The 26960-nt window shown below is 40.0% G+C and overlaps 1 protein-coding gene across 3 annotated transcripts in view; it reads right to left on the reverse strand.

Annotated features, from left to right (window-relative positions):
• Window positions 1-26960, reverse strand: part of NAV2 (neuron navigator 2) — a 245798-nt gene that overhangs the window by 109641 nt on the left and 109197 nt on the right. For all 3 annotated transcript variants that reach the window (XM_074148517.1, XM_074148516.1, XM_074148515.1), the window contains 3 exons: window positions 7977-9075; window positions 4167-4279; window positions 572-680 (listed from right to left, as the gene is read on the reverse strand). In XM_074148517.1, the coding sequence (XP_074004618.1) occupies window positions 572-680; window positions 4167-4279; window positions 7977-9075 (1321 nt within the window). The remainder of the gene's footprint in view (window positions 1-571; window positions 681-4166; window positions 4280-7976; window positions 9076-26960) is intronic.

Genomic DNA, 26960 nt, shown 5'->3' on the forward strand with positions numbered 1-26960 from the left:
AATGTTTAAATGAGACAACAGCCTTTGTTTATTTAGAGCATATTTTAAAATATTGCTGAAGATTTCCAAACTCTGCTTTACAAAGAAAAAGCAGTTATTTATGTACATGGATGACTAATAATATTAGAAAAATTTGTTTGTCCAAAGATTGGTCAGGAATTCAAGTTATGCACTTGATAAAGCGGGTCAAACACAGTTCACCTGCTTATTTAAATAAAATATTACATACAGGGGGAGAGGGGTGTAATGCACTCAAGTTGTTCAAGAGTAAGATGAAGAAACATTTTAAACTGTAACCTATATTCAAACATCACCTAACACATTTAACAAGCACTGACTATTCTCCACCTTTGATTCTATATACAACCCACCACCACCAAGTACTCATTATACATCTCAATAAACACTGGAAGTTATTCAGAATCTGTGCTTTAAAGACAAAAAGTACAAGATCAGTACCTTCCACGGTCACGTTCATAATTTTTCAAGGATGCAACCCAGCCAGATCTAAGAGATGTAAAGTAAGAGCACAATGATTTTCGTTTTCTTATAAACAAAGTCATGGCATTACCTGTGAGTGACCTGGGTTCCCCGTAAGCTGGACATGGTTTCCTCTAGGTTCTGTCGAAGATCGGCAATGTTTTTCACAGTTCGTAACCGCCGAGTTTCTGGATCCTCTCCTACAGGGAAAATAAACTATTAGAAAGGACAAGGCAGGGAATAGCACAGAACTGAGCCGTTACCTCTGCCTGAATCTGACTCAAACACTTTTTTTTTTTCCTGACTTTCTGTTATTTAACACTCTAAACTGATACCGTTCCCTTACGGCAGGCGCCTGCCATTGCTGCAGCTGGACTGAGAATGAGCTCTGTACTGTAACTTTATTTCACAGGCTGCCTTTGCACCAGATGTTTCTGTATTGTCATTTCCCCATATGACCCAATTTAAATTCTGGTTAACTTTCAACCTCATTAGAAGATATACTCCATCAATACCACTCTTTCCATCTCATATATTGACACAATTAACATCAACCCAACACAGCCAATTTCTCCAGTGCTGTATTTTCACTAGACCTTCTTTTTCCCATTTTAAATAGATCTCATTCTACACAACAGCTTTCCAATAAAGTAAATTGTCTTGACTGGGTGATCCGTCCTGAGTGATGTTTTATGTAAAATAAAAAAAGTTTTTGCTTCTCTACAGCACAACAGTTATCATTACTTAAACGTGCTACATGACATGAAGTTGGTGGGGTGACTTTTACTTTCCTTGGCATTTAGAAATCCTGATCTTCAAATATTCTGTTCTAAAACACTTTTACATCCTGTTCTTCACGTCTAAAAGTAGAGCTTATACACAAGAAAAAGTCCTCCTAGCGCCTCAGCATAAGCTGTTTTTGTAAAATTAATAATTTAATTAGTGTCTCAGCATAATTTATTTACTTGCTCTCAGCTGTCAATTAAGAAATGCTTTGGTTGCTAACTCAGCTGAGCTTTATATATTTAAATCTTCTAAGAGGTTGAAGAAAAGTGAATGTCTAGTAGTGCCAACATATTCTTTGGAAGCTGAATGCTGAAACAGAAAACCTCCAAAAAGCCATCACAAAACTTCTGTTAGGCAGAGAAGGAAATGATTTCATTCTAGAGGGTTTACAACTCATGACTGAAGAAAATACTACAGCCTATTTAAAACTTTCAAATTTTCTATCCACCTTCTCTGCACAAGTGACGCATTCTTAAACTGCCGGGATACTGGTCACCCATGCGATTCCTAGTTTAGATAGCCATCTACATATTACTGAAATCAGAAACGCTGAGGAACAAAGAAATAAGCTCTTGTTGGCACTTTCCACATTCTTTGCTTCAACCTTCTTGTTTCTGAAAGACGCCAGGCTTGTGGTGCAGAAAACCCAAATCACATACTCCTGCCTGCAACACAGCAGTAGCACAAACTACTCGCCTAAGTGCTGGAGCCCTGACTACGGGGAATGATCTAGGGAGGGGAAGGTGGTTTTTAACATTTATACAATCATTAGCCTTTCCGAGACAAACAACAATGGCTCAGGTAGTGCCCACATTAGCCATTTATTTATTTTTTAAATGGGTCTCTGCTCCCTGGGAAATAATCTCCTCAAGATACAGTTCACTCGGGCCAATGGTCAAACAATTATGGTCTGGATGGAATGGAAACAACCACCCAACAAGACCGATTCCTTGAACCAATGGGTCTCTGGGACAGAAAACATTTTCTACACTCAGATCTACAAATTTTTGCAGTAAAGAACATAAAATATTTATAGGCCTTTAGCTTAACAAAGGTCACAGTGCTCTTTTACAGATCATTTCTCTCCTAACTATGAAGGCAAATGGTAGGTAACTTCTTACAGAGAACATACATGAGACTAAACCAATTTCTATTGAGATCACTCTCACGCCTAAATTGATACCAAATTTTTACTTAAAGGATATTTAATTGCTTATATTGTAAGTATACTTTAAAGGCAGACATTGGATAGTGCCACTAGAACTTAATTATTAAATCACCTAGCTCTTCATGAACAGGCAGTATCATTAAACTATTCAGCTTCCAGTTTTCCTTACCTATACTCACATTTTATATATGGTTTTAAATTAAAAGCATCAATAGCTGCTATGTAGGGAGAGAAGAAATCTGTCCCTTATTTTTTCTAATTTATTTGGTTTGAGGGACTATTTTGTTTGCTCCTTTTCCCCTAAGACCCCTTTATGGACTGCTGCTCTCTGTGGGGTTTGGCTGCACGCAGCTGGGTTTTGCATGTCCATTGTTTGAGGTTGTCAGCTGTCCCCCATTCTTGGATCCCAAAACTTACATATTCCACTTGAATAATAGTTTGTATTTACATAACATCTGTCATTAAAGACCGAAGACCTTTTGTTCTCTATAAACAGTTCAGTTTACAGGCTGAAATACATCTAGGCTAGGCAATATGATGATCAAGAGGCAATAATGAAAAAGTTTAAGCAGCTAGACACTCTGTGTTTCTTACTTTGAACTGTCTCTCATATTGAAATATGAGCCCAAAAATATTCTCAAAGATTTTATCCTTCATGCCATTTATTTGCGTCTTAAATATTTAATCCACCTATATAGAAATTATACCCACAGATAATCTCATTTATGCATTCCTGCAGCCCTTCTCCTCACCAACGACTCTGGCTCTTGCCTTTGCCATCAGCATATGTGCACACAGGTAGAAACGCAGCATTGGCAGAATATGTAATGCAGTATGAAATTAATCCAATTGTGAAAATTTTAGCCACATGATTTTTCCAAGCAAGGCAATCAGTTTCAAAACTCACATTAAACTGGAGGGCACTACCAAGACTAAGTAGATAAAAAAAACTTGAGATATTCTACTGATGAGATCTGCAATAGTATGCAGTAAGCAAAGTCTTAGGCATTGCTGAAATTAGAAGACTTGACTATGACTTTAAAATCACATTTTAGATCTTTAGTAGAATATGGTTGCTAAGAATTGCTTTGTTATATCGATAAGCTTAAAAATTATTGCTAATTATCACCTGCTTCTTACAGTAGCAGGAATTCTAGATAACATATGAAGTACTTTCTAATTTAGACTGCTAGTATTCTAATTACAATCAGTTTTGGCTTCTGTATGCTGGACACAGTAAAGTGTAGTCAGATTTTGGTCTCCTGTTGCTGCAAAGACCACTTCTCAAATTGACCAGATTCATGAGAATGAATACAGAGATTCTTCCAAATCTTTAAACAAACTAAAACATCATGGAAATTTACGTAATCTCTTCTGTAAGCTCTGAAGCAAAGTTTTAAAAAGTGAAAAATAAATATCAAATGTTTGGGAATACTTAGGATCCTTATAATAGCTTAATCCTAAAAAATGCCGCACATCTCCTAGAAAAACATTAAGAACCCAGAATTCTTAATGATTTCAAGAAATTTGGGGGCACACCACTGTGCAGAACTTGAGCATCTAGTATTCAGATTATTGCTGAAGAACTGAAAGAGATATTGTAACTAATAAGAACTAAAGCATTAGGAATAAAACCAAATTAAATCCCCGCCCTAAAGAGGGAGCTCCCGACTTCAAACTTGCTTTAGCCCACTCTTATTTAACCAGACCACAGTCATGTTGCAAGACATACCTGAGAGGTCTTCAAGAGCAGGCTGTCCAGTTTTGACATAAAGAGCAGAATCCATGCTGACCCCTCCTGTGCTGGCCTCGGCTGTTACGTTCCCTTCGTTGTCTGTCTGTGATCTGGAAGGCAAAACAAAATAGAGATGTGCAGTCACTCTCCATCAGAAGTATCTCAAGTATTAACAACTAGACAATTGCACCTGCCGTCAGCCGCTCTGTCCCTCTCTCCAGAACAGACTAGCAGGCTGTTTTTACATAATTCATTAGTCCCATGTTGAACTATGTCCTAGAAATGGAAACAAGCACTCAGCTGTAAAAAATTAAAAATTCATAGTTGAAGATGGGCTTCGGAGCTCTTCAGACAAGGTCTTAAAAACACTTGAATTTCCAGCTAAATTTTAATTATCTATAACATCAGTTGTTATGCCTAATCTGATCCTCTCTAGTAAAGTTGCATTTATATTTATGTATTTTCATATTTATTGCATAAATATGAAGCAGGTAGTGTATTTCTACTGGCAGGTAGGAACACTCCTGCTAGTTTCCCTTCAATAACCAGCAATGTTACTCATTAATACTTTAAAATAAATGACTGGGTAAAACCACCTTCAAACTCCAATTTATGGTCTGACATCGTGGCTGTCAGGTAATGAAAGGTGATGTCGTAAAAATCTATTGTCAGATTTGAGTAATATATCTTGAGTCCTTTCATTTTACTAGTTGCGCTGTGTTTTGATCATAAAGCCACATCAACAAGCAGCTGGAACTTCTGTCCGAAGGGTAAGCGCTGTACAACAGTGAAGACACGCAGGGAATTACTATGGGAATATTCTTAATTTCAGTCAAGTCTATATGAAACATAGAACAATTTCTCATGTCTTTTACTTAAAAAAAAAAAAAAAAATAAAACAAACCAGAAATTAAGTCTATAGGTTTATATTAAAGTAATCTCAACTAATAGCAGAAAAAGCCTGAGACTACTACTGCAATGCATCAACAAGTGCATTTTGCAGATTCAAAAATGTGTCTGGATAGTAAATTTATAATAACACTACATGTTTGCCTTGCAAATCAATACAATTTGACTTTTCTCGTTCTTTTTAAAACCAGCAAGATTATACAGTTCGGCTTTTTTCCTCCACCGCTGAAAAGCAAAGACTGTTTTTTTCAATTTCAAAGCATTTTCTCCAGCTGCCAATAGGTAGTTTCATTACTTTTTTTTGTAAAAAGTCAAATAAATACTGCCTAGAGTTTATCAGTATGTTTGGATTATAGAAACCATATGGATTGCATCTGCTTTTACACTTTAGATGATGATTTCTATTTTCAGACTAAGATGAACACCAAAGTAGAGTGCTTTTTACTTTATTTTTTGATAGGACATTGTAGTAATAAACTAAACAACCCAAAGCATCATGAACACATTTTTGCTGGCTATGAGGGACAAACAATAAAACAATCAGTTTGCAGTCACAATTTTCTATTAAATTATGGATTAAAATAGTACAAACCGTACTGGCAATTTTTAACTCAAAACAAATCTCCAAAAATTACTAGTAGCAGATGCCATCTTCAGCCAAACATGCAACAATAATGCTGATATAAGTAGATGAAGGCAAGAGCAAGGGAAATCTAGAACCATGTACCATTAGTACAAGTTTTAGTCAGACTAATTTTTCCTATCTGGTTCCTTTTCATGTGACTGCGTCCCAGAAGGACACCTGGCATTTTATTCCATGTACACAGGGAGAACACTCAAGGGGTCAGAAGACTCAAGGGTCGCTGTTCCCATTTTGCATTCTTACATAGGCCTTTGGCACCCCTCTCCTTCAGTTCAATTCCATTTACACTCACTTTTATTTAAAAAACGTGGCCAACAATTTCTTACGCTGCATCTGCCAAGAGATCAAAGGCAAAAACGCGCATAGTAGAACTGAACAATGACAGAAAGGGGTGACAAAGATGACCAAAGAGTGTGAACAGCATCTCTACAAGTAAAAACCGAACAGGCTAGGACACCATAGCCCAGAAAAGACACATCTTAAGGGAGGGAAAGATATGATAGAGGTCTCTCGAATCACGAGTAGCAAGAAGATGATGAAGACAAAACAACCGCTTGCGTTATCTTCCTATGGAAGAATCAAACGGTGTCAAAGGCAACTAGGAAAGAGCTGCAAAAACCAAAAATCCCACCATCTGACTCGGGAACTTCTTGCATCATGGTCAGGCTGGGGATTATGTCCTTAGGAAGCTTTGCTATTTGTTTCCCTCTTGTCACTCTTCCCTATGTATCTTCTATTGCCATTGTCAAGCAGAGGATGTTGGACTGGATGGACGTTAGTTGTGACCCCATATGGCTGCTTTTATGCTTATCTAATTCAGGGTTAATGCATAGAACAGACTTTGTGCCTGGCCTTAGTTCCACTAAGGGATTTTTTTCTTTTTAAAAAATGTTTTTAAGATTTCCCATTAATGCTCATAGTGAAGCAGCTCCACCACTGTTAGCCACACTGAAGAGAATGAGTGCATGTATGTCATTAAGTTGGCATGGCTACAATTTTTAAAGGTATGATGCCTAAAACAAACAAGACTCACACAGTACAAAAAAGGCAAGAGCAGTACCTGGTCAAGAAGGTGTTCGCATTCTTGTCTTAACTGTTAGTAGGGTCGGAGACATGGACAGTGGGATAGAATGCACCCTCAGCAAGTTTGCCGACGACACCAAGCTCGGTGGTGTGGTCGACACGCTGGAGGGAAGGGATGCCATCCAGAGGGACCTGGACAGGCTTGAGAGGTGGGCTTGTGCAAATCGCATGAAGTTCAACCAGGCCAAGTGCAGGGTCCTGCACCTGGGACGTGGCAATCCCAGGCACAAATACAGGTTGGGCGGAGAATGGCTGGAGAGCAGCCCTGAGGAGAAGGACTTGGGGGTGTTGGTGGATGAGAAGCTCAACATGACCCGGCAATGTGCACTGGCAGCCCAGAAAGCCAACTGCATCCTGGGCTGCATCAAGAGAAGCGTGGCCAGCAGGTCAAGGGAGGTGGTTCTACCCCTCTAGTCTGCGCTTGTGGGACCCCACCTGGAGTACTGTGTCCAGCTTTGGAGTCCTCAACACAGGAAGGACATGGACCTGTTGGAACGGGTCCAGCGGAGGGCCGTGAAAATGACCAGAGGGATGGAGCACCTCCCCTATGAAGACAGGCTGAGAGAGCTGGGGTTGTTCAGCCTGGAGAAGAGAAGGCTCCGGGGAGACCTCACAGCAGCCTTCTAGTACCTAAAGGGGGCTACAGGAAAGATGGAGAGGGACTCTTTGTCAGGAAAGGTAGTGACAGGACAAGGGGCAATGGTTTTAAATTGGAAGAGGGGAGATTCAGATTGGGTATTAGGAGGAAATTCTTTACGGTGAGGGTGGTGAAGCACTGGAACAGGTTGCCCAGGGAAGTTGTGGATGCCCCATCCCTGGAGGTGTTTAAGGCCAGGCTGGATGGGGCTTTGAGCAACCTGCTCTAGTGGAGGTGTCCCTGCCCATGGCAGGGGGGTTGGAACTCAATGATCTTTAAGGTCCCTTCCAACTCTAACCATTCTATGATTCCTATCACAACTTCTCATACAACCTTAGTCCAACAGCCTTCACCAACAATTTTTGTGTAAATGTATAAATTGTCTACTCTCTTAAAGCCAGAAACTTTTACACAATAAGGCATTCGTCTTGCTACCTCCCCCCTCCTCCCCGCCCCCGGCAAAAAGAGCGTCCAAACTGAATTGTCTTATCTCAGCATCACGTTCAAAACAGCCCATTGGAGAAGTTCACCGTACCTGTACATGAAGGGAGCTACTGTAGCAGTGTTCGGGTGGCTGTATTGCTGTTGGGGATGAGGTAGCTGAACACTCACAGTGTTGCTCCCTGTGGTGTGCGTTGTCGCGGCGGGTCCGTTGACAGCTTGGCTGCTGCTGCTGCTGTTGAGGCCTCCTACACCTTTTCCTTCTGAAGAGGCTAGGCTGGACGAGGAGCTGGAATGCCTGCTGTCCAGCTGAGACTTCTGATGAGAGAGCCCCGAGCTGGCTTTCCCGCTGCGGCTTCTCTCGCCTTCCTTTGCAGGAATAGGGGCACTTGAGGATTTCCCTGTGGTGTTTTTCATTCCTGGTTTTGGTATTCCACTGTGCGAAGGGGCAGAGGCCTCCTTCTTGGCACTATTCAGCTTTCCTCCTTTAGGGATAAAGCTTGCAATCTTGGAGGACTTTTTTGGCACCTCAGTTGTTGCTAGTGCTGTCTGTTCTTCTTTTGGTTCCTCTTTCAGGTCCAGCTTTTCCATGACAGATGTTCTCTTTGCAACGTCCTTACTTTTATCCTTTTCTTTATCTTTCTGTTTCTCTTTATCCTTCTCATTACCCTTTGGAGAACTTTTCTTATTAGTTAGTGCCCGGCTAAAAGTCCTTTGTGCAATTCCCTTGAGTGCAATCTTGGGACTACTGGACATGGATCCCGGATTGTTCACATTCTGATTTGTGGCATCAATTTCTTCACTTTCCTCAAAGCTGAGAAGTGTCTCCAGCTTTTCACAACTGTCATCCCGAGACCCTGGACACTCGAGCGTTGTCCCTCCTGCTTTGGAGCCTCCTTTGCTATTGAAGAGTTTTAATTTTTCAAGCATGGATTTTTGACCATTGGGAGTTGTTTTGGTGATTTCTGCCGGTGGCTTTGGAGGCTCCGTTACGGGCTGCTTTACGGATAACATGGCAGATGTAGCTGTGTGCTTAGCACTAAGGGACTTGCTGCGCCAAGGTTTAATAGCAGAGCTGGGCTGAGGGATGGCTGATGAGTTATTGCAACTAACAGTACTGCTGCAGCTTTGGACTGAGGATGAGACATTTTCATTCATTCCTGTGGGCTGGGAGGCTGTACTGTCCGCAGGCTCTGGAAAAAACCAAAAAAACAACACAAAAACCCAACACAGTAGTACCTGATATTATAGCTAGTCTGTGATTCTTTCTGTAATGAAACATTAGGAACTTTACACTAATAACATTAAAAAGACAGACACGTTAGAATTTTCATCATCAGTCTCAGTTAAAGAAAATAAAAGCCAGTTTTCTTTTCCTACCCAGCAGAAGAGCAATGAGCTCCTACTATGTAATTTACATTTACTTGCTGTTTCAAGAAAAAGAAAAAAGAATCTCCTCCAATTCAAACCAAAATGTGTTTTGCAATGTGTTCTCCCTTATTAAGTTCATAATACTTTTTCATTAGCAAAAACACAGCACTATTTTCTAACTAAGGGTTCCCTCTGCTTTTGGCAAAATACTTGCTGTCCAAGTTCAATTCTTAGAAAAACCTCAAACATATAAAAAATGCATGAGTAAGGAAAAAATTAAAACTGAAGTCCTTTCAGTTATTGGGGGGGGATGAGATCTTCATATACTAAAGGTAGAAGAAAACTCCATGTACAAAAATAAAACCAATTGCGTCCTTATGCAATGAAGCTAAATTAAGTATTACTACATATCTTAATCCAGCCGTAAGAGAAATTAGTGGCAGGAACTGTAGAGCCCTCCCCCCTCAGAGAAAGCAAACCTTTTATTTAGTTAACTCCTTTTAATGTTATTTGTTCTTGTTAAGAAATTAGTTCAGAGCTTAAAGAGCGCTTGAAAAATCACACTCACCTACCAGTGGCCACTTCTCCTCTGAAGTTTCTCTTTGCAGAGTTTCCTTTCTGGAGACGTTACTCTCTCAATTATCACAAATATGTTTTCTGTTAAACTGCTCATGTTTCCAATTAACTTTTGTCATCTATGTCTGTTTGCCTGCCCAGCAGCCTGCTGGGGATTAACGGCTCTTACCTATATTTCCCTGCCCTCCAGCAATAAAGTAAACTGTGTACAGAGCTGCATTTTTTTAATTCAAAAATCAACAGCGGTTGAGAGTGTGCGTTTTCGGCAGCAGGAGCAGCCCTGTGAATTCAGCCCTGTAAATCATGAGCCGCTGCAACCACACAAGGACTGTTTTACTTCACTTTCAGCTGCTCAGTGAAGATACGGCTCTGTTAACCTCCCTCCTCTGATCCAAACCAGATCTACGAAAGATTTAAAGCACATACATCTTCCTGACTTAACGGAGAATCGGGTTTCTAAGAGCATTAGAGACTCCTTAATAATAAACTCCGTCATTTCGCGTGGTTATGGACAAAGTGGGATAGCAGGAATTAATGATACTTTTAAAAATATTACTGAAGTCAGAACGTTTCCAGGACTCTGTTATTAACCAATAACTATTATATCGGCTGGTCTTGCTACTCCTTTTCCTATGGCAAATTACCCACACGGAGCTGGAAGGAAGCAAGAGCCGGATTACAGGCACAGAAAGGAATCATACTTCTTTTAAACTAGTGCCAGTCTGCTGACTTCCAGGGCATTACCCCTGTTTTACCCTAATATAGAAGGAAAATCAAGCCACCAAATGTCCCAAAACAGCAAGACTTGCTCTGCTTAAGCCTGCTAAATTCAATCTGATGGGCTAACGAGGACTGGAGAAGCGATAGAGTTGCGCGACTCTCAGTGCAAGGGGAAGGAGTGACCCACCACCACAGCTGCCTGCCCACAGGCAGGAGGATGAAGGAAGGTCACAACTGCTTCAGAAGCTGTTGGAAATGTTACTCCCTCCATGGCTTTTTCCATCATGCCTCTGGCCGTACACCACTGCTTTATTATTATTTCCTGAAGTCCTCCTACCCGTCAAAATCTACTTCCCATTGCAACACCGCACCACGCTCGTTTTGTGAGCTCAGAACAAGCAAGCCTTTGTCTCAGCTTGCCTTCCACAGAAGACGTCCAGAGATGCAGTGAAAGCTTCACAAAAATCCCAATTGTGCATCATTCACGATTAATCCGATTAGCTTCTTTTTAAAAAAAAAAAAAAATATCATAATTGCCCAGCTGAGTATCAGGATACTTCTACCGAAACTGGAACTTCGCAGTATTTTCAACGCTAAGTTCCTAATCTAAATGCATGCTGGCCTAATCATGCTAAAAAAAAATAATACTTCAGTGCAAGGTGCACCCACGTGCAGAAATCATCGGAGCTGTCTGCGACTCATGAGCACGCCTAGGATGAATTTACAACTGGGTCCAGGGATGAACCTCACGTACTAATCAGTATGGGCAGGGAACTCTTTCTCAGAAATGCTGAGTTGCAAGGAGTAACAGGACTGGGACAACATAAGGGTGACAAATTAAAAATTACTGCTAAGGGATGCAACTACAGAGCAGGAGAGTGGGTTGCACACTTGGTTAGTACAACATACGCAGCAGCACAAACCCAGCTCGGGGTGAATCACAGAATGATCTAGGTTGGAAGGGACCTTCAAGATCACCTAGTCCAACCATCAACCTAATTCTGACAAAAACACCCATCACTAAACCATGTCCCCCAGCACCATGTCAACCTGTCTTTTGAACACCTCCAGGGATGGTGCCTCAACCACTTTCTTGGGCAGCCCATTACAATGCTTGATAACCCTTTCAGTGTAAAAATTCTTCCTAATATCCAATCTGAACCTCCCCTTGGTGCAACTTGAGGCCGTAAAACGGTGAACACGTGAAACTGTTCAGTCTGAGTGTGCAGCCAACTGAACAGACTCAGAAAAGAAACCTGTGTTCTTTTCAAACAGGTTCTTAACAACAGTTTGAAAAAAAAAAAAAATACCAGGCAACATGTGCATTGGTATGAACAAAGCCATCCTGCATTCACCAGAACTCAGAGTCTACACAGGGTCCTCGTGTGAGCTGCGACCTACAGGCTGAGGCACACACTTGAGTAAGAGCTACCTCAAGAACCAGGCTGTAGTCCATAACCCAGCCGTAAAGCCTGACTCCATCTGGATGCAGCCTTCCAGTACCTAAAGGGGCCTACAGAAAAGATGGGGACCTTATCAGGGAGTGGAGGAGTAGGACAAGGGGAATGGTTTTCAACTGAAAGAGGGGAGATTTAGATGAGATATTAGGAAGAAATTCTTTACTGTGAGGGTGGTGAGGCACAGGAACAGGTTGCCTAGAGATGCTGTGCATGCCCCATCCCTGGAGATGTTCAGGACCAGACTGGATGAGGCTTTGAGTAACCTGGTCTAGTCCCTGCCCAGGAACAAGACGATCTTTTAGTCCCTTCCAACTCTAACCATTCTATGATCTCAAACACTGAGCTAGCTGCTAACACACTGCAGATCAGCTGTGGGAGCAGAAACTGGAGGCAACCCACATCAAAACAGGCTTTCTATGAGCTCTACAATGTTTCCCTGTAAATGAATGGAAGGCGTTGGTTCATTTGGATTGTCAACTTCATCTTAACAGCCCAGGTGAGCGCGTTCCAGTCCACAGACCTTTGGGGAAAAGGCTTTGCTTGGATCAAGTGAAACAGCTTGTTTTGCAAATACAAAAGCATTGCTCCAATTTATTTCCCAACAAAATCCAGTATTTTTAATTTCTCCTTTCTTTGAATGTTTTCAGGATTTTTTAAAAATTATTTTAAAATGCTGTTCGGTCACTGAACAAAACCCATGGTTTTCAGTTTGTTTTAAAACATAGCACTTTGTGCCCAACTCCCCCACATACAGCCTCCTTTTGGAACTTAATTGTTCTTCCGTTGCCAGTGGTGTAGGATGAGGACAATGTAACCCCATTTACACAGTTGCTCCTTATTTATAGACATACCAGGGAAATCAGAATTAGGACAACAATACTATGACTGTAACATTTAAAAAAATGACTATATGGGAATGTTAATGTAATTTTCAGAGTTTCTACCTAACATTTTCCAGGAAATAAATTCTGTGAATGTTGGATACTACACACCTGATATCAATGAAAAATATTTAGAAACTCTTAAATATATACGTTAAGCAGGTACACTTTGGAAAAGAAAAGAAGGTATTTTCTTACACAAGTAGAGTGGATTTCGATTCATACTCAGGTCAAATACAGTGAAACTGGAAATTCAAAGCCCTTGCGTTTTTGTTACATTGCACCATGCAAAGTTCATGCAAGAAATACAAAGTTCACAATAAACACGCTCATGAAAAACAGTCCCGGTTTAAGAAAGCTTCTGTCTTTTTAAGATTCTCTGTTTCTTTCTTAAGAACAAGTCTGCTGGCTCTTTTACTCCTCAGACCAGTCTTGGTAAACGAAAGAGGTTCTGCTGCCAGAATGTGGATTCAAATGCTAGGTTTCCTAATGAAGCAGTAACATCAATACGCGGATAACACATCAGCATGCAAAGGGGGAAGTTTTATTCAGCGTAGCATAGGCCCTTCTTTCATGAAAAGGAGAGCAGGTTTCATGCATTCGATTAATAAGCTTATTATTTCCCATGTGTTCCTTTGTGAGGGAGATATTTTCTTTCTTCAGCAACCTGCATTAACTAAAACTGACTATAAAAGAAATGTTTTCAAACCCAAGCTACAGCCTACAATAAATAATGATCGCTTTCCTCTTTTCAAAGTCAAATCTTGGCCTGAAGTCTATTTTGTTCCTAGTGTTCCTGTTAAAAAAAGATGTTGGTGGTCTAGTTCCAATGCCAATACGCACTGTAGCATGGGTAAATCTGATTTCAGCTGCTCCTGCAAAGTCTTAACTGCATCTGCAAACCTACCCATTTGCAATGAGAAAAAAAAAAAGTCTAAAGGCTTATGATTTAATTCTTCCACTGAAGCCTTTGAGAGCTTATGTTATAATAAGGTCAAGAGAAAATATATGCAATTTCCCATCATTTATCATGTTCACTCTAAGCAAGTGGACTTTGTTTTGCTATAACTGAAAACTTTCAAAAAAAATCATTATAAGCATGAAAGGCAACACAAAGGATATTCTCATAGTTACTTCTCCTTAGGAGGGTCAAGAACTTAACAGCATTTTTATTCATTTTAGAATGAACAAGCTGTCATTTTTTATTTCACAGCTATGGGAAAAATAAGAAGTTCTCATGAAGAGAAGTGTGTTTTAGTCCAGCCCATAGATTAGATAACCAAGTTAAAAGCAAATCGACAACGAAATTCTAATTTAGGAAGTAAAAGCAGATCTGCTCTATGACATTATAGTGTCAGAATGGCAGAAACCACTGCGGCAGTTTCATCATTTCCCATCTAGAGGAATAACTGGTGAGTCTTGACCCTTCCCATCCACCCACCAGAAGACTCTCCTCTTACAAATAAGAGTCCTACAGAGAAAAGCTTTTTAGCTGAGCTATTCTCTTATTCAGTGGTGATTTATCACGCTCGGCAAACCCCTGAAGTATGGAAATGCCTGCATTTCTGCCAGGAGTTGACTATAAAAATCACATCTTTTCATAATCCAAACCACAAGCAGGTAGAGCAGAACGTTCCCAACAAGAGCAACCTGGCACACAGCCCTTCCTCAAAATAAGCACAACTCTTCTGGCCCACAGAAGTTTTTATTTCGATCGTTATGCCATTGACTGGAGAGAACTACAGGTAGGTGGAAGGGACTGGCTGATTTGCTGGCTCTGGGCAGGCAAGAGGCACAACCTCCACCCGCAAGACGACTGAAGCTTTGTGTTGTCTATTCTACTCTGGACCACAACTAAAAGTAACAAAAACTTTTTCTTAAAGCAGAGGTTGCCAGGTAGGGAAATTCTGCATAACCTGAGAAAAGCCCAAATAGGAAACATTTTGCTATGCTGCGGACAAAACTTCACCAAGCTGAGCAGAACTGGTTCCTTCAGCTTCTAACCATCACCTTTCCCTTTAGGGGTGATTTAATTTATTGTAACACGAGACAAAAATTACCTTTACTCCTTGATATTTTCTCTTTCCTTCCATTGTATCTACTTCTTCAAGCTCAGCGTTGTAAATTCTGCAGCTTCAGCAGCAGTCTCGTGTATTCACAGAAATGTGTTGTACCTCTGAAAACCCGTACCAAAGTCCGTGGATACATCAGTAACTCAACTTCCACATTTCTGCAAAGCCCTCTTCGTTCACACAGAGCTCCGGTATATGAAACAACAGTTCTGCCGTTGACTGGTTTACGTCACCAAGACTCAGTGCTTTTGCTGAGGTGAAGGGAAATAAAACTGGAGCACAGACGATCCTTTTCTCATTGTCTTGACATAACTGACTAAGACACTTGAATTCCTTGTTGTTTTTGTTTAGTTACTGTAAAATTCAAAATGCTGTCCACATGACTGCCTAAGAAAGAGGTTGGAGGGACCTCTATCGACCACATACCAGTTAGATGATCATAAAAATAATGAAACCAAGTTTACTGTGCCATTCTAAACAAGTTACACTGTCCATTTAATACTAGACAAATACCATTCTTGTTCATTACTCTTCATTTTCTTCTCATTATTTGCACAATCAAATCCCCCAGGATTTCTCATAACAGAGTTATTCAAAAAGCATTAATGAGTTCCAGGCCAGGAGCTCTTATGGAGTCTTTGATTAGGTTTTATATATAGCTGGAGTGGACAATACGTATACTTAGTAGCCTTGATCTATTACTTCTATCCTACAGGCAGATTATATGAAATACTCCATATACATGTCTGAGAATTGCACTTAGGGAATATATTGTCCATTGGCCTATTTTGATTTTGAGTTGTGGCTCCAATCTGGGCTTGGAATGACGATGGATGTAGAAACGGAAGCAGATTTTTACCAGAGAAAGCACAGAAAATAGGAAAAATTAGCTAAGAAAACTCCCCCGATCAGTCAATATGCCAAGCTAAACTACTTTTTAAAGTCAGAAATGCCATACTCTGCTCAGTGAGAAGTCATACAACTGGCTGGCTGCCGTACACAGTAAAGCGGCGAATACCAATGCACCCTCAACATGGATATTCTATGTTTAAACAGAGGAGTCGAACCAAAACGTACAGAAATACCAATACTTTAGCATCATCTATATTTACACCTATACATGATCATACATAAATATGTGGAAACCTATTACATTTCTATATCAAAACCAGCTGACAAACACATACTACTTTTTTGGGAACTACTGGAGAGAGTCCAACGTAGAGCAACTGAGATGATTGAGGGATTGGAGCATCTCCCTTATGAAGAAAGGCTGAGAGAGCTGGGGCTCTTTAGCCTGGAGAAGAGAAGGCTGAGGGGAGACCTTATCTATGTTTACAAGTACCTAAAGGGTGGGTTGAAGGATGATGAAGCTGGACTCTTTTCAGTGGTTTCCAGCAATAGGACAAGGGGCAACGGGCACAAGCTGGAACATAGGAAGTTCCATTCAAATTTGAGGAAGAACTTCTTTCCGGTGAGGGTGGCAGAGCCCTGGAACAGGCTGCCCAGGGAGGTCGTGGAGTCCCCTTCTCTGGAGATCTTCAAGACCCACCTGGATGCAGTCCTGGGTAATGTGCTCTGGGCAACCCTGCTTTGGCAGGGTAGTTGGACTAGATGATCTCTAGAGGTCCCTTCCAACTCTGACAATTCCGTGATTCTGTGATTTTTATACTGGAGTCTTCTTCATTTCCTCTACCTTATCAACAAAACTGCAACCTAGTTGTAGCAGCGGATCTTTCAAACAAGGCCAATGTGCAGGTAATGATCTACTATTGATGACTGTAATGAAGGGCTAGGCCGTGGCTTTCTGCTCATCAGGCACTTCAGATGTGGTGGCAGTTCTCTGGCACCAGTCACAGATTCCTTAGGTATATTTGATCATGGATGAGGAACAGGCAAAAGGCTCAGTAGAGAAGCCAGAAATGGAAGGAACCAAAGAGGCTGGACGATGCTCTTACCCAGGGAGAAGAGGCTTCTACAGGTGTGGTAGAAACATGCTGGCTCTTACAGAAGTCTGGGACGTAGCACCACCACTGTTTGCTTTCCTATGATTTAATAGTGAACTTTCTTTTCCATGGCTGTTCTTCTGGCACAATTCACCCAGCAATAAATTTACAAGAAATTGTAAATATTTATTTTAAAAAGAAACATCTAGGAACTTGCAAAGGCCATGAAATGCTGGGCCAGCCCTTCAGCTGGTATAAATTAACATGGTTCCACTGTTTCCAACACAGCTATGCAGACGTACACTGGGCAAGACGCTGCTTCTCAAGGTTACATTTCACTTCAAAGCTCAGGATTTTTATCATGAGCTGTACAGTTAAGAACATGTCATTGGCTAATTTTTTAAGTCTTTTTTTTCAAAAAACTTTATTTAAATATATTTTTGGCTTGTTTTAGATATTCCTAAAGCTTATACCAACTATGGCAAAGTTCTGTGGTCTTGTAAAGCTCCACTTCAGCCACTATTAAGCCTTCAACCAGGCTTTGTTTATGTAAAAGGAGACATATTTTTAAAAGCCGAATTCAGGCAGTTGAATAGTTGTAAAATTAAGCACAAATATGATTTATTGCATACTTGTGTCTTGTCCTATAAATGTGCCATACTGCTTGTTATATTCTGACACTCTTTAAGCTCTTTTATGAGTACACACCTAACACAAATATGTTGCTAAAGATTCACTAAGATCAGCCAATTTTTAAAAAAAAAAATTATTAAAAAAGTGAAAGGATGTAAGCAATAGCCCAAGATATATATATATATATATATACACACACATATATATCAAATGCCTGAAGATGAGTATTTTGTTTGACGCTAATGACTCTCATGAGGGTCACATTATGACATAAGCCAGCAACCTTTTGTTTGGGGAATATAGAGGCATTAATGCATTTGATAAATTGGAGAAATAGACTAAGCCAATAAGATCACATTAATTCAAGTTGACTGAACAGTTCTGTGCTTAGAAAGGAGAAACTGAATGCCTAAATATAAAAGGTCGAACAATCAGCTATGCAACTGTACTGAAGAAAAGAAATAGGACTTACAGTAGACACAATTACACACCTCTACAATCTGACACTAAGGAAAACCTAACGTCATTCAGGAATGCATTATGAGTATCATAAATAGGACAAAGAATATAATTATTCTGTCCTACTCAGCACCAGAGTAAGGCATCAGGTGGAGCGCTGTGTCCAGCCTCAGCACCCATCTAAAAGAGATTGACAGACTGGAAAGAGGCCAGAAGAGATCACCAAGACATATAGCAGATTTATCACAAAGAACGTTTGAGAAGAAGCTTGACACAGTAGAGATTGTTTAGTCTAGAAGAGAAAAGACCAAGGAGAGACATTGTAAGCCTTCAAATATATGAAGACTGAATCAGGACAGAGATCAAGGTAGAGCAATAACATAATTTTTAGCCAAGCAGAACCCTTGCTTTTGGTTTGTTTGTTTTTTGTTGTTTTTTTTTTTTTTTTTTTTTTTTAATAAGCTAGCTTTAAGACCAAATAGACACTGGAAGGAATACACTTAAGGAGATTGTCAAGTCCTTGTCATGAGGCATTTCAGAACACTAGCAAACACAGAATCACAGAATGATATGGGGTTGGAAGGGACCTCTGGAGATCATCCAGTCCAACCCCCGTGCCAAAGCAGCTCCACCCAGAGCAGGTTGCACAGGAACGTGTCCAGGCAGGTTTTGAATGTCTCCAGAGAAGGAGACCCCACCACCTCCCTGGGCAGCCTATACCAGGGCTCTGCCACCCTCAAAGGAAAGAAGTTCCTCCTCATGTTTAGATGGAACTTCTTATATTCAAGTTTGTGCCCGTTTCCTCTTGTCCTGTCCCTGGGCACCACTGAAAAAAGACCGGCCCCATCCTCTTGACACCCATCCTTTAAGTATTTGTAAGCATTGATCAGATCCCCTCTCAGTCTTGTCTATCCAGACTAAAAAGACCCAAGTCCCTCAGCCTCTCCTCATAAGGGAGATGCTCCAGGCCCCTCATCATCTTTGTAGCCCTCTGCTGCACCCTCTCCAGCAGTTCCCTGTCCTCCTTGAACTGGGGAGCCCAGAACTGGACCCAGTGCTCCAGATGGGGCCTCACCAGGGCAGAGCAGAGGGGGTGGATAACCTCTCTCGACCTGCTGGTCACACTCTTCCTGATGCATCCCAGGATGCCATTGGCCTTCTTGGCCACAAGGGCAACACCTCTCAGGTACAGGTACAGTTGATTTTGCTTCAAAGTTGGAGCACAGACTCCTCTGGTTATTTACAGATGCAAGTCTGTAAATATATAAGGCATGCTGCAAACTTGTCATAATTTTAAACACAGTTCTTTAAATGGATTTAAAACCAAAAGGCATATCTACACTGCAAAGTTATGACTCAAATTTGCGTAAGGATATCAGAAGTAGTTTTAGATTAAGGGACAAACAAAAACCCTAGAGATTCTCCCAGGAGAAACATACCTAACAAACCACCAGGTTTCTCAGGGTATCTTTCTGCTTATCCCATACTCCTTCCTTCCTCTGTTTTTATTTTTTCTCTTGCCACAACAAATTCATGGTCACTGTACTATATTCAAGACAAAATAAATCATACTGAACATCTGGTAAATACCTTCAATGCAAGTTATATTTAGAAAACTGGATAGGGTTATTCCAGCATCTGCTTTTTGGTAGTGCATACAGTAGAACGATAGAAAATACCAACTATTCTAGTTACAGACTTGTCGAGACAAATCATGTAAACTTATTTTATCATTAGTCTGACTTACAGGGAAAACCCCAGTCACTAAAAACGGAGAGTGTCTCTCGGCTGCCAGCACAGGTGAGCACAGAGGCAGCATCCTGAACTCTAAGCAGAACGTGCTGTTTGCTTCATACCTGACCTAGAAGAAACACTTGTACATTTTTACAGAGTGGAATGCCTGACATTTTTAAAATTATCATATTCTCACTTTGTTGAGCCAAGCACATTTATTTCCCAGGGAAAATCTGAAAATGTGGGTAAATTGGTTTCAAACTTTATGGAATTATGCTGCTTTAAAAAAGTTAAACCTTTTCCACTTTTGCAGCCCTTTCAATCTTAGTGACTTTTGCACACTCTTATCAAGTCAGCACTACAAAAGTAAACATTGGATTAATTCAGTTTTCTAAAGACAGAGAAACCTAAAAAGAAAACTAAAAACTAGTTAGATATAGAAAAGGAGTGAAAGTAACTGCTACAAAAAGTCAAACGAAGGAAAATTTTTTCAAAATCTATACAGACAGAATTTTCAGTCATGAAGAAAGTTATAACTGCCAAAAAAAAAAAATTAAAAAAAAAATATATCTGTAACTTACTGCTATCTGTTGCACGAGCCAACTGTTTCATTCTATAAAATCGCTTCCCAGCTTTTTGACATCCATATAGCGTTCATCAATAAGGACAGGAATCTTTCCTTCTCAGGAACACTGCTTATTTTTGCTAGTCTCTAGCAAACTGTTAAAACTTTCTGCTGCTCCTTGTTCCAAAAGGCTTCCTCACCCCATCTCTCCCCCACCCCTTGCACAGCTGGGCTCAGCCCTAGTCCGTTGGCACAGTTAAAACCAATTTCAGTGATGATCTGGCAGTTTGTACCAAAAGGGTCGACGTCTTTTCAGTATCAGCTGAAGTATATCGGAGCTCTCAGTGGAACTCACAGCAGCATACTGCCTATAAAGGACATCGGTCAATATACCAGCATTAACTTGACATTTCTGTTTTATTTAGCAACACGCCTGTGTGCCACCAGATGTTGCAGTGACTGACTCAACAGGGAGCACTGTGAAAACTGGGAACTCTCCCAGCTGCAATTTATCTTTGTGGGTTTATATTAACACTTTCTTCTATAGGATACAATGCATGTGAACCCTTCAGAACTATTCAGTCTTCGATTAGTAAAAGACGTCATTCAAAATGCAGAGACTTATTATAACAACTGTTATATATACACACATATATATTATAATTAATATATATTAACAACTGTTACAATATGTTGTTATATTGTCGGTAGCATCTATCCAGTACATCTATCTTTTAAACAAGACTTTTTAAACAGACCAGGAGGACATCACAAGGGGTTTTCAGATTGTTTTAAGGAAAGAGTTCCCTGTTGGGCTCTCTGAAAAGTGCCCTTTCCTACTTCAAGATAGTTTCTGAACATGAGAGTAGGTGACTGCAGACCTTGATGAGCCTCAAAAACTGAGTTATTCAGTACAATCCCAGTAAATGAACTTTCCTCAGTGCTTAAAAACCAAGAAATTGACCAGCACAGGCTCTGCAGTAAGCTGCCTGCAAGACCAAATCTAGAGGTCCTGCTTTTATTTTAACTCTTCGTATTCAGGCAAACAATCCTGCCTAATAACTCCTCTAGCCTGATTACTAAAACAGACAAAACCACAGAATATGACTGTTATTTTAGGCCCAAAGAGACTGAATTACCAACACTGTGCTATTATTTTCTCCTACAGTTAGATGAAAATTTTATAAGGTGGTTATGGGCTGTAGATACAAATTGAGCTGGTGTGAACTGGGGATAATAAAATGTGTTTATTTTAAGTTTTTTCTTCCAGAGGACAATAGTCATTTGAAATGAGTTCACATCAGCCCAGGCAGGTCATCAACATGCCCAGCACTGAAACATTCACACCGTAGCTGACAACTTGATCAACACCGAATAGAAACAGCTAGGGGTTTTGTTTATTTTAGATATAACACTTGTTATCCTCATTATCTCAACTATTAAATGTTGAAATGAATGGCTTTTTCTTTGGCCAGGAAAAGGGGAAGATGAGGTGACACTGAGCACTGGAACAGGTTGGCCATGTATATAGCTTCCACTTGGAAGAGCCATCTCAGGGATGCTGAGCCATCCCAGTCACCTTCTGCCATCCCTGAGTCAAGCTGGCTCAATCCCACAGGAATCTCACCCAATGTCTCAGCTCCCCTGCCATGGCTGTGGTGATAACTCTCCCTGTACCTGGAGCCAGAAAAAGCCTTCACTCTCACATTCAGGCTTCTATGCTGAATGCTACTATAAATGGGTAAAAAAAAATAATAAAATGTTAACTCTCAAACAAGAATTTCTATCATGCTTTACAAGTCTCAGAGCATCTCTTTTTCACCACCTTTTTTTTTTTAATTCTTATACTCTTACTTGGCACAAAGGCAAAAGCCTGGTTTTTGTCTCTGTTTATTATTATTAATTTATTTGGAGTGGAAAAACTGCATGAGGTTAAGCAGAAGAGAAGGGTTCCAGCAAGGAAGCTTGTGCAACATCACTTGACTGTCCTGTACTTGATACAGGAGCCAAACCCGGTGACTCAGAACATCAAATATTTCATCTGATTTTACGTGCTTAAATGAAAGATTTTTCATTCAAGAAAACAACTGGGATCATCCGAGTGGATCTTAATAATAATACGGTTCAAAGAATTTCACTCAGTAATTTCTGAGCCAAATCTGTAACTTCTGTCTGAACATCAGCTCTGGGCAAATGTTAATTTTTGACACACTGTGTCAGATTTAATTTCTTTCAATGGCTAATCATCCTCATTCTTAAAATTTATATCCAGTTTGTGGATATAAATTGGGCTGAATTGGGTTCATTTCAAATTCCAAACAAATGCATACTCATATGCTTTTTATTGAGGTCATACAAAATCCTCATTGCTATAAATTTCACTCCGTACAAGTATCTTGTAGGTAACCTTTCTTTTAGACAAAGAACATAAATTAACCTTTTAAACACCTAACTACAAAGAAGTTTGTAGTATCTTTGCACTACACCTCTAATTATGCAGTGCTCTTCTCTATGTTTTATCAGCATCCCTCTTTTTCAAAGCCCACTCAAATACTGCTGAAAATTCTAGCCTTCAAGGTACTACCCACAAGAACCCCAAGTTTTGATCTCACTGTCCACGTGTCTCACCTTGCTCCTTGTAAGGATGAGAGTTTTTCTGTTTCTAAAGAATAATTTTTAAATCGAATCTGGGCGTTTGGTGTAATCTATACCTGCTGCTTTTAAATGACCTTAAATGACGCTGAGTTCAAGACAAGTTCAGTATCACACAGAACCAAGGCATAAGAGTATTCCCACACACTTTTTATACCAAAGCAGGATTTAATATGAAGAATTTGAGAGATTAGGAGGAGAAATTTCAAGTGGTTCAGTTCCAAATTTAGGATTATCTACTCTTTACACAAGAGGACATTTTAAAAAATAAATAAATATTGATTTCACGGTAAAGTTGACACGAAAAACTATGGTTTGCACAAACATCAGTAAAATAAAAGATTGCTTTGTAAATAAACTCTGGAAAACCACTTTTTTTTTTCTTTTTTATTTCAAATTGATGCCTGCTAATGTAGACAATAGGAACGTAGAAGCACCCTAGAGAACCCCCCAGTGACCTTCTGAGCAGTGCACCTCCAGGAACCAGTACCATGTGGATTCTCATATGTCTAGTTGTGAAAAATCTCATTACAGCTATGAAGATTTAATGTTGAAGAGTCACACCTACTAAAGCTACAAGAAGATATGCCATGTCCTCTTGAACTGTACCGCTAAATATAACTGCCTACATATGAAGTCCAGATATTTTTAGCACACATTTGGCGAATGTAACCGTACACCAATAAGACTGATTTGCTCAGTGGAGTGGAGGTTATATTTCCTTGCTAATATTTTACTTACTTGGTAGTCAGTCCTATTTTGACAACACAATGTTAAAAAGTTATAGGAAAGAAATTTTAACTGTCCTTTGAAATACCTTAATATCTCTTCCTATCTAACTAGTCTACACTTAATAAAAATTTTAAGAGGAAACAATATTTAAAGGTATCTCAGTCTGGTAATTTTATACGTGCCAGAACTTAGAGATGGACTCAAGTAATATTATCCCCTTACTGCTGGCTCCGTACAGGTCTGATGTCTGCAAAACTGTCACTGCAATGAGACCCTGTCTCTTTGGGATCTGCAGGTCCCCATCCTCCTTCAAGGGAGATTCCGCCACTTCGCTGGACAAACCTCTCCAACGTTCTAATTCTTCTCATAGTGAAGAATTTTATTCCTATTGCCAGACAGGTATTCCCCTAAAGGAATGTGTGCCCCTTGTTCTGTCTCTGTGCAGCCTTGCGAATATAGTGACTACCCTTTACATATTAAAAGAGACTAAATATACACTGTATTCCCAAGTTAAAAGGAATTACACAAAATGTGAAAGAAATAAAAGAAAAGGAGCACCAACCAGAGGAGCAGATGCTTTTCTTATTCTCCTGCCCATACAGCCTATGCATAACCTGGAAGTCAAGACGTGCAGAGCTAAGATTATAGCTGAGTCAGCAGGATCTGGTTTCAGAACCCTCTTGTGAGACTTGTATCAAGTAAATTCACAAGAACACTGCTATTAAAACAATCATTTATTTTATCTGAATGCATGAATCTGTACGCATATTTTTTTTCCTTTTTTTTCTAATGGTACATATTTAAGAGAAACCTGACATTATTAGCATTGCCTTCTTCAGAAATTTGAATAATAAACATTGCCCTTTGATCTCATGTGGAAATGTCTGTGTCAAAGTCTGGTGGTGCTTTTTTTCCTACTGTCATATTACCTGACAGTCAACCCAAAAGAGAAGTGTCATTTTTCCCACAGACTTCTACTGCCCTCTGTAGGATTATTTTAAATGAAATATTAGAAACAAAATAGAAGAAAAATCTCAAAAGAAAGCACGTAAGCCTGTCACATTACTATATCACTTCATAAACATACTGGATATGGCATATTAACTTGATGTTTCCTATAGCTTCATAAACTCAGCAATTTCATAGACTGTGGATCCAAATCAGGAACTGAGCGCCTGAAGATCAGTGGAGGCAGCGGATATATGAGGGTGTTCAGAACTAGTCAAAAATACCCACCGTTTTTCAGAACTGCAGTCTGCTTACAAAGCATGTCCCAAAAGACTGTTGTGCATAGCTAAGCAAAATACTGAAATAAACTCATAAGAAAATGTACTGTATCAAAGTCTTCATGAAGTTGCGTGCTTCAATAGTTGTTTTGTTCTTGATACTCCCTACGAGACAGTTCTGCTCCTTCTTGCCATGGACAAAAAATAGATTTCTTTATAAAATTTCACGGAATCACAGAATTGTCAGAGTTGGAAAGGACCTCTAGAGATCTCATATTTGAATGGAACTTCCTATGTTCCAGCTTGTGCCCGTTGCCCCTTGTCCTATTGCTGGAAACCACTGAAAAGAGTCCAGCTCCATCATCCTTCAACCCACCCTTTAGGTACTTGTAAACATAGATAAGGTCTCCCCTCAGCCTTCTCTTCTCCAGGCTAAAGAGCCCCAGCTCTTTGAGCCTTTCCTCGTAAGGGAGGTGCTCTAATCCCTTAATCATCTTAGTTGCCCTACATTGGACTCTCTCCAGTAGTTATTGGCTATTTCTTTATTTGGTTGGCTATTTCTTTATTTTGGCTATTTCTTTATTTGGTGATCATAGTAGACAATTTGAAGGACATGGTAACACGGAGATTAACTAGTAACTAATAATTTACACACAGGCACAGAAATGCAAAGCTCATTTTCCTCTTTAAATTTCTTAGAAATGCTTTTGATAACTTAGATCAGTTCAGTAGTGACCTTGGGAAGCGGCTGATGCTTTTCATGCTATAGTACACTTGTGGTGTTAAAGGATATAAAAGGACAAGAAAGTAAACCACAGGTATACTTACATACACAGGGACTAAATAATTCTGACAATTCAGAAGTGAATTGAAAGGCCCCAATTGTATGAAGGGATTATGATGAGATCAAAAATCATAAGCCTGAGCGGCTCATTTTTCCCTCACAATCCAAAAATGCAATTAGGCTTTAATTACACTTTTCTTAAGAGAAAGAGCTTGTAACAGCATTTGCACACATTAAAATACCCTGCCTAGAATGCACCCGCAATTATAAATGGCTAATCACTGTGACAATAAATGAAAAAAAAATGTACCACAGCCTGTTACCATTTTATGGCATGAGGAATGAGGGCACTGAAATTCCTACAAGTTTGAAGGGAATTTCACATATAAACTGTGGGGCTAACTCCAAAAAGCAAGCTAAACCTGTCATACCCTAACCTCAAAGAAGGTGCCCGTGGGACTGAACTAGGTGTCTGAGTCATCCTTCCTAGAGAAGACTTATCTCTTCTCTGCACCTCAAAACTGGTGTCAGACAACACGCGAATACTGAGGAAGCAAGATGAAATACTGAAGACACAAGGTAAGCTGTGGGGAAGTGAGACCGGCATCTCTTTATGTGTGCTCCTTTGCTCAGAGTGCGTATGCATCTCACAACGAACTTGCGCGTGCATCCAAGAATCTCATATTTTTATGCAACAGCCTAATTGTTTTCAATGTTACACAAGTCCTTTCCCCAAGATTTCGAGAAAACCAGAGGTCTCATCATTAATTGACTATTGGAATCTTTCAAAAAATCTAGGTTATTTATTTTCCAGTAGCTAGCTATTCTTCCATGCTCCATTTACTGTCCTTTTCATTTCTGATGTATTCTGTTTCAATTAATGCACTTGCATTGCCACAAGACACAGACGATTGACTAACAAGACAATTCACATTTGGAGGGAAAGGCCACAGATGAATAAAAGCTGAAAATTACAACCTACTTTGTAAGAAATGACTCAAATGAACTGCACTTAAGGCCACCTTCTATCACAAAGTCACCACTTGTGCCAAAACAGCCAGATTTCTCTTCCTCCCGTTTCCTTCCTCCAAAAACACACAACGGAGCTAGAGCTGGGTAAAGAAATGAAAACTTACCAAGACTGGCACACAACATGGTCATGTAAGTCTCATTTCCTCAGGCAAAACACAGGATATGGGTCAGAAAACCCGAATTGTCTTAGCACTTTGACAATACTTTGTCTGGCAACGTTACAATTAAGTTAAAA

Source organism: Numenius arquata, chromosome 6, assembly GCF_964106895.1.
Source record: "Numenius arquata chromosome 6, bNumArq3.hap1.1, whole genome shotgun sequence".
Classification (NCBI taxonomy): domain Eukaryota; kingdom Metazoa; phylum Chordata; class Aves; order Charadriiformes; family Scolopacidae; genus Numenius; species Numenius arquata.